A 16,318-nucleotide genomic window follows, 5' to 3' on the forward strand; every position below is an offset into this window, starting at 1 on the left:
AACCCAAATATTTCACGCAGTCATACAGGAAAAAGACAAGATTATAGATTAAAAGGCATCTGCCCTCATGTTCATGTATTTACGTTCTAACTGGCAATGGGGGTTGCGAAATCAGGAATCATACTCAAACCACTCAAATACTACCATATACCATAACAGCACAATACACCCATCAGCTTTACTTGCAACAGACTGAAATGCTACACTGATTAAGATGTACCTGTAAATTACTTTTGGTGACTCAGAAAGGGTAAAAATAATAAGCAAGAGATTTAGTAACATCTTACCTTCCTCAGCTAGGTCCTTGTTAATAACCAGTTTCCCATGTCTGAGATAGTTCAGCACTGGCCCAAAGTAGGTTGGGTCTCTGTCTATTAAATAGGCACCTGTTTCATCCTAGAGTAGAAAAACAAAACAAAACAAACAAACCAACCAAAGAAACAAAAGAACCCAGCCCCACACACAACCTCCCAACAAACACAAAACCCAAAAAAGCCCAGAATGACTTGAACAACCAAGCAGGAACTGAAGCTAATATTCAGCTTGGCATCTGAATATCAAGCAGATATTCACAGTCACATCCCTTCAAGCCAACTTTATTAAAGACATTAAAAAGAATTCCACAATGTCGCAATTGTATCAGACTGACCACGCAACTCAATCATGTACTATACAACTTCTCTTACCTGATCTATTCCTATATCTATTTCCTATACCCTTATCAAAAGATTTATCAACACTGTTAGCATGAAACGTTTAAGTGGTGACAATACTAAAAATTAAGCTTAAAAAGAACAGTTTAAACCAGGAAACTATCTTTCTTAGTCGGAAACCTGAAGGCTCAGAACAAAGGCTGCATTACAGTGAAGTTTGGATACCGACTTTCGTTTGTTCACTGTTTCTGAAATTAAAGGCAAACAAATCTACCTTCTTCACTTTAACCTCAACACTTTGTTTTAAAAACTTGTGGTTTTCTCTTAGCTCAGATGTATAAATACTCACAGGACACTGAGAACAGCTGTGTACCAAGGGTTCTATGCACATACTGATACAACCCAAAGAAATTAGCTAACAACTGCATGGATTATAAGATGAAAGTATTATTTAATACAGGAACAGAAACCAGTTGGAAAGGCAGATCTAAAACTGATTATAAAACCCCACTGTTTTAGAGAAAAAAGCAGAGTCTTTGGTGATCAGTTGAACTGAATTAAGAAATATGTAGGCTTACAAAACTGGAAATCATTTCAGCTAAGAGAAGTAAGTTAGAAGCAAGCTTCAGTAAAATTATTGTAATCTTCTACACTACAGTGTTTTCTCACACAACCCTTTGAAGCAACACCGACCACCAGCTCTACACCATTACAGACATAGGTGAGTCACAGAAGCAATTAACTGAAAGCTCTAAATAAACTGGCTGTTCATGGCCTGGATGGGTGGACTCTTTGTTGGGTTAAAAACTGGCTGGATGGCAGGGTCCAAAGCATGGTGCTAAATGGTGTCCCATCTAGTTGGCAACCAGTCACTAGTTGTTTCCCCCAGGGCTCCGTGTTAAGGCCAGTGTTGTTTCATATTTTCATTAATGGTCTAGATGAGTGGATTGAGTGCACCCTCAGTGAATTTGTGCATGACACCAAGTTGGGTGGGAGTGTTGAACTGCTGGAGGATATGAAGCTCTGCAGTGGGGTCTGGACAGACTGGACCCATGGGCTGTGGCCAATGGGATGAGGTTCAAGAAGGCAAAGTGCTGGGTCCTGCACCTGCACCACAAACCCCTGCAACGCTTCAGGCTTGGGGGAGAGCAGCTGGAAACTGCTCCTAGGAAAGGAGCTGCAGGTGCTGATTGACAAGAGCCGAACACGAGCAGCTTGTGCTGAGGCAGCCAAGAAGCCACCAGCATCCTGGCCTGGATCAGCACCAGTGCGGCAGCAGGGCCAGGGCAGGGATTGTGCCCCCATACTGGGCACTGGTGAGGTCGCACCTTGAATCCTGCATTCAGTTCTGGGCTCCTCACTACAAGAGAGACCTTGAGGGGCTGGAGTGGGGCCAGAGAAGGGCACTGGAGCTGGTGCAAGGCCTGGAGCACAAGGGTGATGGGGAACGGCTGAGGGACCTGGGGGGTTCAGATGGAGAAGAGAAGACTCAGGGGGGACCTGACCCCTCCCTACAACTGCCTGAGAGGAGGATGGAGCCAGGAAGGGCTGGGCTCTGCTCCCAAGGAACAAGGGATGGGACAAGAGGAAACGGCCTCGAGCTGTGCCAGGGCAGGTTTAGATGGAGCTGAGGAACAATTCCTTCCCGCAAAGGATGCTCAGGCATTGGAACAGGCTACCCAGGGCAGGGCTGGCATCACTGTCCCTGGAAGTCTTCACACATTGTGCAGACAAAGCCCTCAATAACATGGGTTAGTGGTGGTCTTGGCAGTGCTGGAATGGTTGGACTTGATGATGTTGGAGGTCTTTCCCAGCCTGGTTGGTTCTATGATTCTATGAAATCTCAAGTAACAAAGGTTACTTTACTCCTCATACAAAAGGTGTCTATTTATTTATTATTGGACTATGGTATCCGAAATTGCTCTTCCCTGAGTAGATTTCTATACACTAGAAAACAACCTTCCAGCAAACCAAATAGGGAGCAAGCTATGTCAAGCCTTCTCTTTCAAATTCCACCTAAGGAGAGGTCCCAGCAACCTGCATTACCTGAACTCATTAGGCTACCATGCACATTAGAGCTCATCATTAGCACTTCTACCAAACATGGTTTACACACATAGCATCCACTCTGTGAGACGTAAGATTGAATTGGTTTTGTCTTCTACCTATTTTTAACCATCTTCCTCATCATCCCCAAACTTTTTTCTACTCTGCCGTTCCTCATCTCCATTTTTTTTCATTACACTTATTCCTTTCACTACCAAGTTTTCTTCCTCACCAAATTACCATCTACAATCTATAAAAACTGTCATACTCATAAATACAAGTATCATACCTAACATGTGTATAATATACCACATACAAATAAAGTTCCACTGTTCTAGTGTCATAGTTTACTCTGAACCCTTTCAGGCAACAACATGTCTTCAAAAAAATAATAAAAAGGAAAAAAAAAAGGAATTTAAAAGTCTTAATTTATGGGGTAATAGTAACCTCTTCTCTTTTTTGCATTAGTAAATACTGATAGCTGAAGTTTAAGAACTCTGGCTAAATTCTAACAGTGGGCAATCTAAACTCTGTCAATAGGATTCACTTTAGTGTGTAAATTCCATGGAAAATTATGAATTTACTGAACAATTCAGAGTAACTGGCCATGTGACAGATATGGAAAACATGCATTAATTAACATCCTTACAAAGACGTGACGTGTGTCTTGGTCTTTGACCTTACAACTCAGGTATGCTACAAACTAGTGCCAGGGAGTCACAACCCAAAATGTAATCTACTCAGTAATGAATATTGTAACAATATGCAAAGAATGCACGGGGAAATGAGGCACAAAATCAATTTCCTAGGCATCTTCCTACAGAAAATGCCTTCTCTCCCCTAGAGTGAGCCATCTGATTATCCTTCAATGTACACTAAGCATTTCATTTGAAATCACTAAGAAAAGCTGATTACACTAGATCTTCAAAGATATTTATGTAAACATAAATCCAATAAAAGCTGAGACAGTAAAATGCAGTCATCTGCGACACCTATCACTTCCAAAATATGGGTCCGAAGCCTTTCCACACCTTCAAAAAATTGTCAGAATTGGTTTCATCCGCCCATGCATGACAATACCTTATATTCTCATGCATTATTAATATTGTAAATGGAAAAATATTGCCAAAAACATTTAAATGATCACATATTCCAGTCTCAAATATTTTGTCTTCAATTTTGTAGAGACTGAGGCTTAAAGGAATCACAACGAAATACTTAACCTGATCTTCATTTAAAACATACATACAAGTTAACCTTTAGAAAGCAGCTGTGAAACCTAACCATTTTGTGCAAGCCACTCCAATAACTAATTATTGTTGCTGTTAAAATTATATATCCTTATATAAAAATAGATACTTCCTAGTTTCACACTTCACTAGCTGGATTCACAATACCTTTGCTAGAACTGAACAGGCTTCACTATTAGGATTTCTAGTCTCCATATACATACTTCTGGATCAAGAAATCACTCCTTAAAACTCATTACCAAAACCTCCTTGGTTTTCCTCTTTACAACCTTCTGCCAAACTATAATTCACCTTAACCAAGGTCTCCGATTTTTGCAGTGACCTTGAACTGTAGATACCGAAATCAGTTACAGGACTGCAGTGGGACTCAAAAGGAGGACCAAACACACACATCTCCCTAATCCCAGTTAACATTCACCCCAAGAACTGCATTATCAGACTAGTTGAAACTTCAGGAATTTATTTCCAGGTACTTGTCTTACACTGAGGTAAAAACTGAAGTCTGAAGACTCTTCCTCAAATACTTTCCAGAATGGACAAAATCAGAATCCACCCCACCAAGCTCCTGGCTCAAAGCTGTGTGCTCCGACAGGGGTATCAAAAAAACTGACTTCATTTACATATAGTGAGCAAGCACTTCTGCTAAAGGCAGCAATATGCACAGAAATACAGTAATATCTGGCACTAAATCTAGTTTAACAAACAATTATCTCTCCTACCCCCTATGCTTTTTTTGAGATAAATGCCCAGAATACATTTTTCTTGAACTATGTGACCTAGGAAGATTTTCATTTTCTAAAACATTCAGTGCTTGCTTCCTTCTTTGCCTAACAGATTCTACCTCAGCACAATTACGCTTAGCTTTAGAAAGGCATTAAAAATCAAGCATAAATACTGTTGCCAAAAACCTCATTAGAAAAGGCTGACAATCTTCTCCCTTAAGGGAAAGTTTAAAGAACGGTATAACAGTTCACAAAAGAACTGGTATACAGATAAAATGGGAAGGTGCTAAAATCAGGAAGTAACTTAAAAGTGAAACTTACAGCACAAGCATTAAATAAGTTAAACAAGGATGAAAAAGCAAGCATGACTAATTTTTATGTATTCACCTCTAAAGACAGATTTAAATACTCCTTAAAACAAATTCCACTGTGACCAGCAGGTATGACCACTACCACTCATTCGCTGAAATGATTCTCAAACAGTCTTCAATACAAAGATGCATGTGACATTGTGAAACATACTAGATTCAGAGAATAAACTTCACTAGCTCATTCCATTCAACACTAGTTTTTCTGGGGGTGTGCTAAGGTTAATCTTGTTTCTGCCACAAATGGAAACATATCTGATACTAAGAAACAGGCTGCATAAACTTGTTCAACATTAACACCTGAAGATAATTTGAAGGTGAACATGCTACTATTCCTGAAGCCTGCAAATTCTTTTTAATAATAAGTATTAAGAAAATATTATTATTTATATAGTTAAGTAAGAAACATGTTTGTGTGGAAATTACAGAAGAGAAAGATAGCTATATATGCAGCTGATATCCGTAAAGTACAACCTAGAAACTATTTCATTTTCCAATTCTCATTTCTAATAAACTCATCCAGTTAATTTCTTGCAGAACTTCATAATGTATCAATATGGACAACTATGATATACCTCACTTGTCAAGTTTAGGCAGAAACAGCTCTATTATATTAGTTTTTGAGTTTGCTTATGGGTCTGTTTTCATCTGACGTGATTTATGGCTTCAATTTCTAAAGATTCTGGGTTGGCAATCAGGCAAAGTGAGAAATAATGGGAATTAAGCCTCTTTCTTCAAAGGCATATATTTACTGGTGTATGAGCTGACTTCATTATTGGCTCTCCTCCTTGGTCTAGCATCTAGACGTGCGATCTGCCTCCCTCCCTTTTGTCAGTGGGGACAACGCTAGAGCTTTCAAAAAGCTCCTTTAACTCACTGAAGTTTTTTACAAAATACACCTCTCCTTCATTTTTGCTGAGTTACACACTCATCAAATGGAGCACAACCAGAGAATATGAAATGTGTCTGTCAACTAGAAAGCATGTTTTGTACTGAGCGAAATTCAGTATTAATGTGTTGAAAATACATCTAAAACTTCCCAAAGTGAGTTACTGAAGCACATCCCTGACCAATTCCACATCCAGGAAGCACAACATACCTTGTTGAGGCCAGATTTTTCATAGTTCTTTCAAACAGGGGGCTGTGGCTATCAGTTTTCACAAACTCCTCTGCTGGCTCCCCACCCCACCTCCCCCACATCCTCCTCTAGAAGTAGGGACAAGTATGTCTGGGATGGCTGTAACAAGCATCAGCCTACATATGCGCTCAAATGTGCATTCTCTCTCACTTTAACATTCAAAATTACGAGGTGCTTAAAACCCATGTGATTTTTAGGAAGAAAACACAATGGAATCAAATCCAGGGAATTATAGGTCAAAGACCAGCTTCTAATGCCCCAGGCTTTAAGAGGCCAGTATCTATTAGCTGCACCTTGTGTACGAACTGTTTCATGAGCACAAAATTACGCTGCATTGTAAATAATCTTTACCTCATGGTTAATATGTCAACTTAGTATCAGGTTATAACTCAAAATGGGACTTTAAAAAGTAAAACCACAAGGGGAAAAAAATTACTATGACATTCTGATTTACATGTATGTGGCAAAGGAGTCCAGGATGACAACACGAATTTCACCTATTTTTCTCTTGAAGTATCTGTGCTCATCAGTTAAAGGCATCTGATACTTCAAAATTAAAGCATACAATCTGTTGATGTGCTGTTGCATCAGATCATATGTTCACAAGCTGGTGAGATGTCAGGGAAAGATTTTTTTTCTCTTGGAAAGGTCACCTATGATATGTGTTACCACTCAGATGACAAAAAAAGGAACTGATTGGATTATGTTTTGCTGTTTACAGATGATGAATCTAAAGATTCTGAATAAGATCCTTGAAGAAAGGCAGTCTGTGGTTAGGTTACCTTAGCTACTGTAATTAATACACTGCAATGGGTAATCTAAGAGGCAGGCCACTTCCACAAAATCCAAGATAACAGGTGACTGCAAAACCCAGGCTCTGAATGCTTAAAGTCAAAATCAATGACTACAGATGGTCAAGAACAAGAAGACATGAAACTGACAAATGCTGTACTGAAAAGATGACCTTAGTGCATATTTAACAAGGAAAGGATTTGCTTTTTGTACATCAAATTGAAGACATGCAGGTTCATAAGCCTAGAGAATGCATCTCTGAATAACAGCATTTTATCTAAATCCATTTTTCTACAACAATTTGTAGTTCTTTCTCTGTGTGCTGCTTTCCTCATGTTACTGATTTGCACAATAACCCATTCAAGGTAACTACATCACCTACAATTTTGCAAGAAAGGCTACTGACAATGCCGGGACAATGCCATATGTAACTGCCTAAGTTTAGAAACATGAAAAAAATTCATCAGGTCTCTCTGCATCCTACCAAATAGCTAAATAACCTTAGCATAAACTTGTGATTTGCTGCTAGAACCCCCCATGTAAGCACACTAGTAAAAACATTGAGGTTAGTAGCCTCAGGGAGTTTTTGCAGGATACAATACCCCCTGATGGTGCTTGTGAGGAGGGCTCATTTCTTCAACCAGTGAAAACAAATGGTGAAAAAAAAAGGAAAAAAAAAAGCGCCAAATACTTTAATTAGAAATAAAGTCTAAAAATACACCTCTCTCTGACCACACTGAGAGCAAATAGGCACCTTTTAGCAGTGGAACACCTGAAACAAGTGCCTTAATTATTAACTGTACCTTATCTTTTATTTACAAAACATTAGAAGAAAACTTTCTTACTCCCTCCCAAGTAAAGACCACTTCTGACCTATCAGCAAGCCACCTGCATTTCAAAACTCATTCTTATAGGCCAATTGAAGCTAATCCTCTCCAAAAACAGCCCCAACCCAAATCAAAGACAACAAAACCCAATCCCCACACCACCACACTCTGAGGTGTTTTTTCTCTAACTCTGGAACACTGTTCACATTCTGTTCCCTATCTTCCTCAGCATTTAAACCTCCTTTCTGGAGTCTTACTTGGAAATATAAAACCAAAACAAACTGATACATAAAAATCCACTTTTTATTTTCAAACTGCTGGTTATATATTATACACTGTTCCCTTCTTTTCCATACTGGAAGTCCATTTTTGCCCACTACACTCCAAAATCTCTTTCAGAGCCAGCACTATATTTGATTACGTTATACCCATTATTACATGCCACTCCATAAATCTTAATCAGTAACTTGCCTTCCCCTACTAGAAATGAGTCAGAACGGATACCCGGATTCGGTATCACCCACCACCGCAGTCCGTGCAGAGCAGGTAACATTCCTCCCAAAGAACTGCGATGCACAGAACGTGATGGATAAGTGAGAGAGGTTATTATCAAAAGTACTTTGATCTGGTTCTTGAAACTGAACAAGAGGAGTGATGACAGTGCAGAAATAACATCAGTGCAGGCAGACTCCATTTAAACGCTAGACCCTATCAAACAACACGAACATTTAAACAAACACCTGAGCGATCCTGCGCTGCCTCTGCTGTATTTGTAAGCAGTTGTCACCGCACCGCTTAGCAGGAACTCCGCCCGTCCTCACCCCCAGAGCTCAACTCCCGTCAAGTGCAGGGGCTCCCTCAGCAGCGCGGCCCTGCACAAGCTGCCCCGGCCGGGGAGCCCGCGGTGCCGCTGCTCCGCCTCACACCCTGCGGGAACACGGCCCCGTTCCCAGGCGCTCACCTTATCCGAGTCCAGGTCGGGGTCGGCCTGGCAAAGGCGGAAGAGGAAGGACTTGGGGTCCCTGCAGAGCGTCTGCCGAGTGGTCAGGAAGCAAGTGCCCCCCACGTTCAGTCGCACCCACTTGCCCGGCACTGCACCGGGCGGCGGCGCTGAGCTGCACCGGCGGCAGGGCCCGCCCGGGCCTCCCAGCCCGAGGCCGCTGACCGGAGGAACCGGGAAATCGCAGTGGTTCTCCGCCGCCATCCTCGTCGCCGCCGGAAGGGCCTGTCCCAACCACCGGTCCCCGAGCGCACCTCCCCCGGAAGCGTCCCTTAGCTCGGTCCGGCCCGCGCCTGCGCCACAGAGGTCTCGTCCGCCGGGGCCCCCGCGACGCCCCGAGCTCAGGCCGCGGCACGGCAGCGCCCCCATCGGGCCGGAGGTATCGCCTCCCTCCCCGCCCTAGCCCCCCGCGGAAGGAAGAGGCGAGGCCGCGCCAGGACCCTACATGCCTTTATTACAGACTACCAAGCGTAAGTGAAATCCATCATCCAGTCACTAACTACACATCTACAGCACAGAGATCTGTCGAGAGGAGAATAAACAGTCATTAAATTATGAGATATGATTAAATCATCGACCAATAGAAAATTTATATAATAAAGCCAGAAAAAGGTGTAAAATATAGTTTACAATAATTATTCACATTCAAGGCTGTACATCAATACATACAACACCATGGCCCCGAACATGAATTCAATCCAAATAATTCATATATTAGAATTTAAATAACACAGACTGAACTAGAGGCCAACAAGAGCCAGCAAATAACCTTATAAGAATAAAAATACAAAAGTGTTTATCTTATATCATTGCATTATTTGCTTCTGTTTTCACGAGTTCGTGGAGGAGGGGAGATTGTTTTGTGGTGCCTGGTGAAGGGGGTGGGGGTGGCTGGGCTTTGTTTGCCTTTTGTTTGTTTTTGGTGTGTTTTTTGGCTTCCCCCCTCCCCATTTCTTTTATCTGTACATCACAGTTACAGCTACAAACCAGGTAGAGAATATCACACACGTAACTGCCACCAACCTGAAACAGCTAGCATACAACTATCAAAACTCATTATGGTTCCTGGTTCCTATTTTTGTTCCTCCTTTGTCAGATACAGTAATTGTAAGTTCTGCCACGACTTAGAAATTCGCCACATCCAATCAGTGTTAGCACATGGTCATAGGAAGCTTTGCCAAACAGCAACCTGTGAATCTACATTCACCACCATGCTGACAAACAGACCAGGTCAACAGGTGCTTAAGAACTTCTCCAATTGTTGGCTGTGCAGAAGTTGTATTTCTTCTAAGAAAGAGGAAACTTTGTTAAATGACCAGGCTTACTGGAAAGCATGCTATTTTGCATCAGAGAATTACCTGTCTGTAAGCTCCATTGATCAGCTGATGGACAATCTGTGTCATGAAGCTTTGCAGGATCACTTCCATTTGGCTAGTATTTGCATAAAATATTAGAGTAATTCAGCAAAATTTCAGGTATAAATACCACACCTATTCATGTAATTCACTAGGAGAAAGTGAAAATGAAGGAATTGTGCTGGCTTTCCTAAATCATTCAAAAGAAGCTATTAAATATACAAGTGGGAAATCCTCAAGATTCTTCAAAGTTCCCATCACAAAATGTACTGATATCAAGCACATTAAGTTAAGCATCTCAAACTATGAAAATGGATTACAGTTATCATATCTTTGTTTCAACTTATGAAGTTTTTTGTAGGCTTATATATAGCAGATACTTCACAACTAAATCACATCAGAAGGTGAAAAGTGGAGCACTGTACTATCCGATAATCTGATGCCTTCATCATCCCAGTGCTTAGTAAACAAGATCATAACAGGCAATACTAGTCTGCTCACAATGCCTCAGCATCACATTTGAAGCAAGTTTTCCTTAATACAAACCCTTCTCAAAACTGGACTTTTAAGGCCAGTGGTAACCAACTCATCTTTCCAGTTTATCAAAGTAATTTTAAACTTCCTGTGACTGGGCTGGGCACTAAGTGTAATAGTGTGATTCAAAAGCCCTTTCTAGCAGTAGTACTTCACCCTTTCTTTAGTTCCACCCCACAGAAAACAGATGCAATAAACACCTTCCTGAAATTCAAATTCCAAGCAAAGTAAAATTGCAGTATTACTGACCAGATTCTTTATAAATGATTGGCTAATGCTGAAAACACAGAAGATGGAATCAACCAGATTGGGTTTTCCGTAGGTTCATATTAAGGAGTTCAAGAAGGGTCTTTAAGTGCCTAACAACTCTTTTTGTGTTTTGAAAGATCTCAGACAAAGAATAGAAATCAACTGGCTCATCTGCAGCTTGAAGAACCTTCCTTGTACATTTCATTCCATGAACTCCCATGAACCACAGGAGTGGTCCTCAGGACAAAGATCTGAAACTACCCCACTTCAGGTATAAGCATTTAAAACAGGAACCAGCCCTTCATGGTACACAGCATCTGCCAACACACCTTTAAATGGACAAAGTGGTGAAATATACTTAATTCCTCATGATTTCTTTGTCTTGCCTCACTATTCTTCTGACATCTTTCAAAACCACAGATTTCACTCACAGTCCAAGAAAGATAAATACCTCTCCCAGAAAAGTTCTAGTACCTTCCCAGAAAAGCAGCAGCTAAGGAAGACCTGATTTAGAACACTAGTTCTAAGGGGGAGGAATGCCTATAAGAGATGTTCACAATTTCCTACTGACAGCATTAGCAAAAGAAAAAAGGAATACTAGAATGCAGGTATCAGCCTTCCAGACACCTTCTTGACAGCTTACTGCTACCAAGATTTCTTTGGCTGAAAGCTTTTGGTGGGCAGGACAGAAGCCTACTGAGAGAGGATTTTCAAGGTGTGAAAAAGCAGAGTGACTTTTATGGTAAAATGACTACAAGTCTAAATATTACAGAAAAGATGTTTTAGCATTCCTAGATTTCCACCTAGTGAACAAGCCAATAGAGATCACTCCCACCTCTTATTGAAGCCACGGTGCTCACAATTAGCAGAACAACTTTGCCAGATTTTTTATGTGAGGCCAGGTTTTGTCATAGCAAAACAGCAGTGGCACCATGTATTTCCAGCAGACACATTCTCCTGTATAAAGCTGAGAATACATTTACATCTCTATACCAAAGACTAAACCAAGAGCAGTAGGGTAGCCTCCAGTGGACCCAACATAAAAATGGACCCTGACAGCCAAAGAGCAAATGCAACAAACTTCATGTCATCTTGCTTAGAATGGTCCATATAGGATTAACACAGGCACAGACAGAAGTGTCATGCTATCTGAATTTAGCAACAAGGAGTGTACCCTGTATATGATGAAATTTCTGATGATGCAGATGGAACAGAATTCTTGCTCATCTCAGCCCTTTACAGGACACCTCAGCTCCCTTAATACCAGGCACTGCAGGCCAGTGATTTACTTTTGTCAAATTTGCATACACAGGGGGATAACAGAAGACTACAAGAATGCATTTTCTCCAAAAGAAAAGGCAAATGCACTCCCTCATTTAAAGAATGAAAGACATTAAAAAAGCTGAACTGTCATCAAGTTCAAACACATAACAGTTTGAGAAATAATAAATCTCCTTTACCCAAGCAACAACAAAATATCCAACATTCATGTGTTCTCTGAGAAATCCTGATAAACCACTGCTTTTAAAATACTGCTTCTAGAACAGTAGCCCATGAGTTTTTCCAACATTGCAATGGAACATTTTTTCTTTGGTGGAAGGAAAAACACCATAGTAAGAGACCTCAAAATGCAAATAGATAGTACGTGTAGAAGAGGAATAAATAGGTGTGATGTTTATACCGCTTTTAGAAAGAAAGGAAGGAATGCCTTTGTCCAGACCTAGGTCATTCCTCTCTGCAAGGTTCAGGAACACGAGCATGTCAAAAACACCCTTAGGGAAGTTCTTTTCAGCACATAGAAAGTTATGTCTTTGCAAAATTACAAGAAATGTTTGACCACAAAAAAACTCAATTTGAAGAGGATAAAGCGGATTGATATGCAAAATAATTTAATTTTACAGATATGCCTTAAGTACCATATATTTTCCCCTTTGCATCAATATTTTTCTTTGAATTTTTAACCAGATTAATATATAGATCTAATATTTCAATTGCTTACATTTTTTTCAGAGTTGCTAAATACTTGGCCAAGGATCAAAAATAGTATTATTTGTACATCTCATTACACAATGAGACAAAAAAGTCAAGTAATCAATTGTACAATGCTTTCACACGTCCTTCTCTACCCAGGTAAATAGGGTGGCCCCGCTAAAATGCACAGTACATGCACACCGTGGACAGAAAGCGTCTAGCCCTTACCTCCTGAAAAGGTGAAAAACTATTTACTACTTCAATAGCAATCCCTCACCCCCCAATACTAACTAGTTAATCTTTCAGTTAGCATTAGTTGAAAGCATGCTGGTAAGTTTGTTGTCCCTTGATTAAACACATGATTCATATTATAATTTAAATTGAATCTTTAAAATCTTCTATGCTTCAGATGCCAACACTTCAATTTTGGAAAACTCCCAGTGCCATGTTCAGCATTTTACTCTCTCAAAACCTGTATCTTTGGAGCATGTCTGCCAGGCACATACATCTGATTCATTCACATAATTACTGAAGTACCACATAAATCCTGCAACCAGATGTTAGGAATTACACAAGGGTGCGACTGACCTGGCTACAAATGCCATATACCAATAAGCTGGGGGACTGTGAGGAAAGGAAGAGAAAACAAATAGGTGGTGCTTAGGAAAGGCATATAAAAGCTCCCTGATGAAATACAGTTTAATGATAATCTGAAAGTCACAGACAAGTCCAGCCCCATAAAACGCAAGGCTGGTACATGATTCGGCGTGTGTGCGTGTGGATTGGTTTTAACTCATCTTAAGTGAAGCTGGAATGCAAGGTCTATCCACTAGTCTGCAGCAGAAGTTGAGCTGAAGTGCACAAAAGCAAGATCTTCACTGCAATGATATGCATGTGGAAGCCTCAACAGAAGCACAATGAGCAAGCAAAGTGACCCTGAATTCCATTAGGTTTTTGCTTTTCTTTTTTATTAAAAAAAAAAAACAAACCCAAAAACAACAAAAATAACAAAAAAAAAACAAAAAAAACCCACACACAGAAAAAAAAAACAAACCAACCAAACCAAAACCCAACAACCAACCAACCAAAACAAAACCCGAAAGCAGAACATTTCAGACATATGCTTCCCCTTGAGATGGTAATAGGTGGGTTGAAAAGATTCCTCTGATCGGCTGCACATGGAGTTCTAGCAGCAAGTAGGGAAACTGGGAAGTTTTGGATAAGCTTTACTATTTAGCAGCATTCTGGTGGTATCTGTGCCGCCAAACTTCATGTATCTTTTTGCACCATTTATGAGCATTCCCACTTGGGTCCATCAGGTAGTACGTCCTGTTTGGCTATAAGTGAACAACATTGTAATGAGTACTTCAAATACAGTTTAACCAAAAAAGCAGTAATTGCTCTGCATCTATCAGTGAAATAATCATTCAGAATCAATTAATAAACTTTCCCAGAACTAATTCAATTAGTTATATAATATTCTGTATTCCTGAATAGCCATACATCTGGCATCTCGATATTGTTAAGAAGTCAACAGCCAATATGTTGTTGGTACATTCCTTGCAAACCGCTGTATAAAAAAAGGGCTAAATTTTAAGTATTTCTTTAAAACTACCTTCAAATCCCCAAACCCACTTAAAGTCTATTTACACACGAATAATAAAACATGCATTTTAGTGAGAAATGTGTACACTGGGTGGTTGCTGTTTGCTTGGTTTATTTTGCCTTTGGGGGGATGTGGCTGGCGCCTTTTTTTTGTTATGAATTAAGACTATTAACACTTGTGTTTAAGGAATTCTATTTTCTCCAGAAAGAAATTGCTCATTAACAACTTACAAGAATCGTCCAAGGACCTCAGTGCAACTTTCAAAGACATGAAAGAAAGTCACTTACCGTGTGAACAAAAAAGGTCTTAAAATTCTTAGCTTCTGGCCGCAACTCTAAAGACCATGGAATTTCTCCTTTTAGAACCTTGTTGACAGGATCCACATAATACAGATGGGGCCCTTCTGTGAGCAGCAACTGGCGCCGACGTGCAAACAATCCCTAAAAAGAACAGCAGCAGCAGCAATGAAAAAAGGTATGAGGGAAAAAAGAAAAAAGAGTGTAGATACCTGAATTTAACAACAGAGGTAGAATTAAAAGAGTTCAGTGATAGGACTGTACACTTGTGTTTGAGGAAACCTTGTTTTCCTTTTGCTTTACCTATTTGACCCCATCCCTTGTTTAGGGCTTGCAGTACTTTCCTACTACACAGCAAAACATAAGTACAATTTTCAGAAAGCATCTTCAAGTTCTAACATAAAACACCAGCTGTACAGAGTGAAGCAAAATCTGCTCATCAAAGATTCCAGCACAGAAATCGATGCTCACAATTTTGTGGAGAAAATTAGGAACAAGCAGGTAGTAATGTAAATGAAAGACAGGCTACAATCCTGTAAAGCTGATGCAGACTATAGCTGTGCATCTATACCACGTTAAAGTTCATACTTAAAGTTTTTCTAACATTACCTTTGCTTCTCTCAGGATACAGGCACTAGTCATATCCAGGAAAAAAGATTATTTCCTAATCTTTGTAACTTGATCCGCACACAGATATATATCAATACAGTGTTTATGGACTGTATCAGACTGGGAAGGGAGGACAAAAACTCCTTCACTACAGTCTCAAAATGAAAGTACCAATAGCACATTTTTAGCCTTTTCCAAAACTCAAGAGCACACCACTAAATCAAAAAAAACAATCTATTCACAATCCTAGATTTAAAACGCAAACAAAACAATCTGATAATTACAAGTAAGTTAAACAAGGAAGCTCTGAAATCTGTTCCTTGTCTATGTGCAACTGTGCAAATACACAACAGCTGAATCTTGTTACAGGAAACTAAGAGAAGCCCTTACCTTTCGTTTGTCCACTGGACCCATTTTTAGGATTAAGTTATTTTCTACAAACTGATGCCTAAAAGAAAAAAAAAAGGAAATAACCTATTACTCCAGAAATAATTTTTCCACAGAAGCAGCTTTTATTGTTACTACTGTTATCAAGCAATTTTCCACGTCCCTCCCCACTGTCCCCTTTTCCAGCAAGGAGTCCTGAACAACTTTACTGGATGAGTTTTAAACTCTTCCTCATTCCAACCCAAAATGTTTTTTCTAAAATCTGATGTGGGGTGGGTGGGGGAAATCACAAATGAGAAGCTCCTTTCAAGAGTGAAGAGGAACACTAATAACTACATGATTTGGAGGTATTTTGCTTAGGTATAGACAGAATATCACCAAAAATTAATCACTTATGGCAATGTTAAGAAGGAAGGATCTTTTCTAGTTATAGGCCTCTGTAGAGGGAAGACTTCTCAGGTATAGTGCCATTTCTGCCTATTCTATAAACATACTTGACATCTTCTACTAGACCT

The 16,318-nt window shown here is 40.0% G+C and overlaps 1 protein-coding gene across 3 annotated transcripts in view; it reads right to left on the minus strand.

The window, feature by feature from the left end:
• Positions 1–16,318, minus strand: part of LOC101871489 (3-phosphoinositide-dependent protein kinase 1) — a 67,362-nt gene that overhangs the window by 18,090 nt on the left and 32,954 nt on the right. For 2 of the 3 annotated variants that reach the window (XM_013130984.3, XM_034065481.1), the window contains 3 exons: positions 15,807–15,864; positions 14,799–14,951; positions 14,005–14,242 (listed from right to left, as the gene is read on the minus strand). In XM_013130984.3, the coding sequence (XP_012986438.3) occupies positions 14,135–14,242; positions 14,799–14,951; positions 15,807–15,864 (319 nt within the window). In that variant the 3' untranslated portion in view covers positions 14,005–14,134. Of the gene's footprint in view, positions 1–287; positions 397–8,757; positions 14,243–14,798; positions 14,952–15,806; positions 15,865–16,318 lie in introns of those variants that run through there. The other variant, XM_005142136.3, reaches the window with a different exon arrangement.

This window comes from Melopsittacus undulatus, chromosome 8, assembly GCF_012275295.1.
Source record: "Melopsittacus undulatus isolate bMelUnd1 chromosome 8, bMelUnd1.mat.Z, whole genome shotgun sequence".
Taxonomy (NCBI): domain Eukaryota; kingdom Metazoa; phylum Chordata; class Aves; order Psittaciformes; family Psittaculidae; genus Melopsittacus; species Melopsittacus undulatus.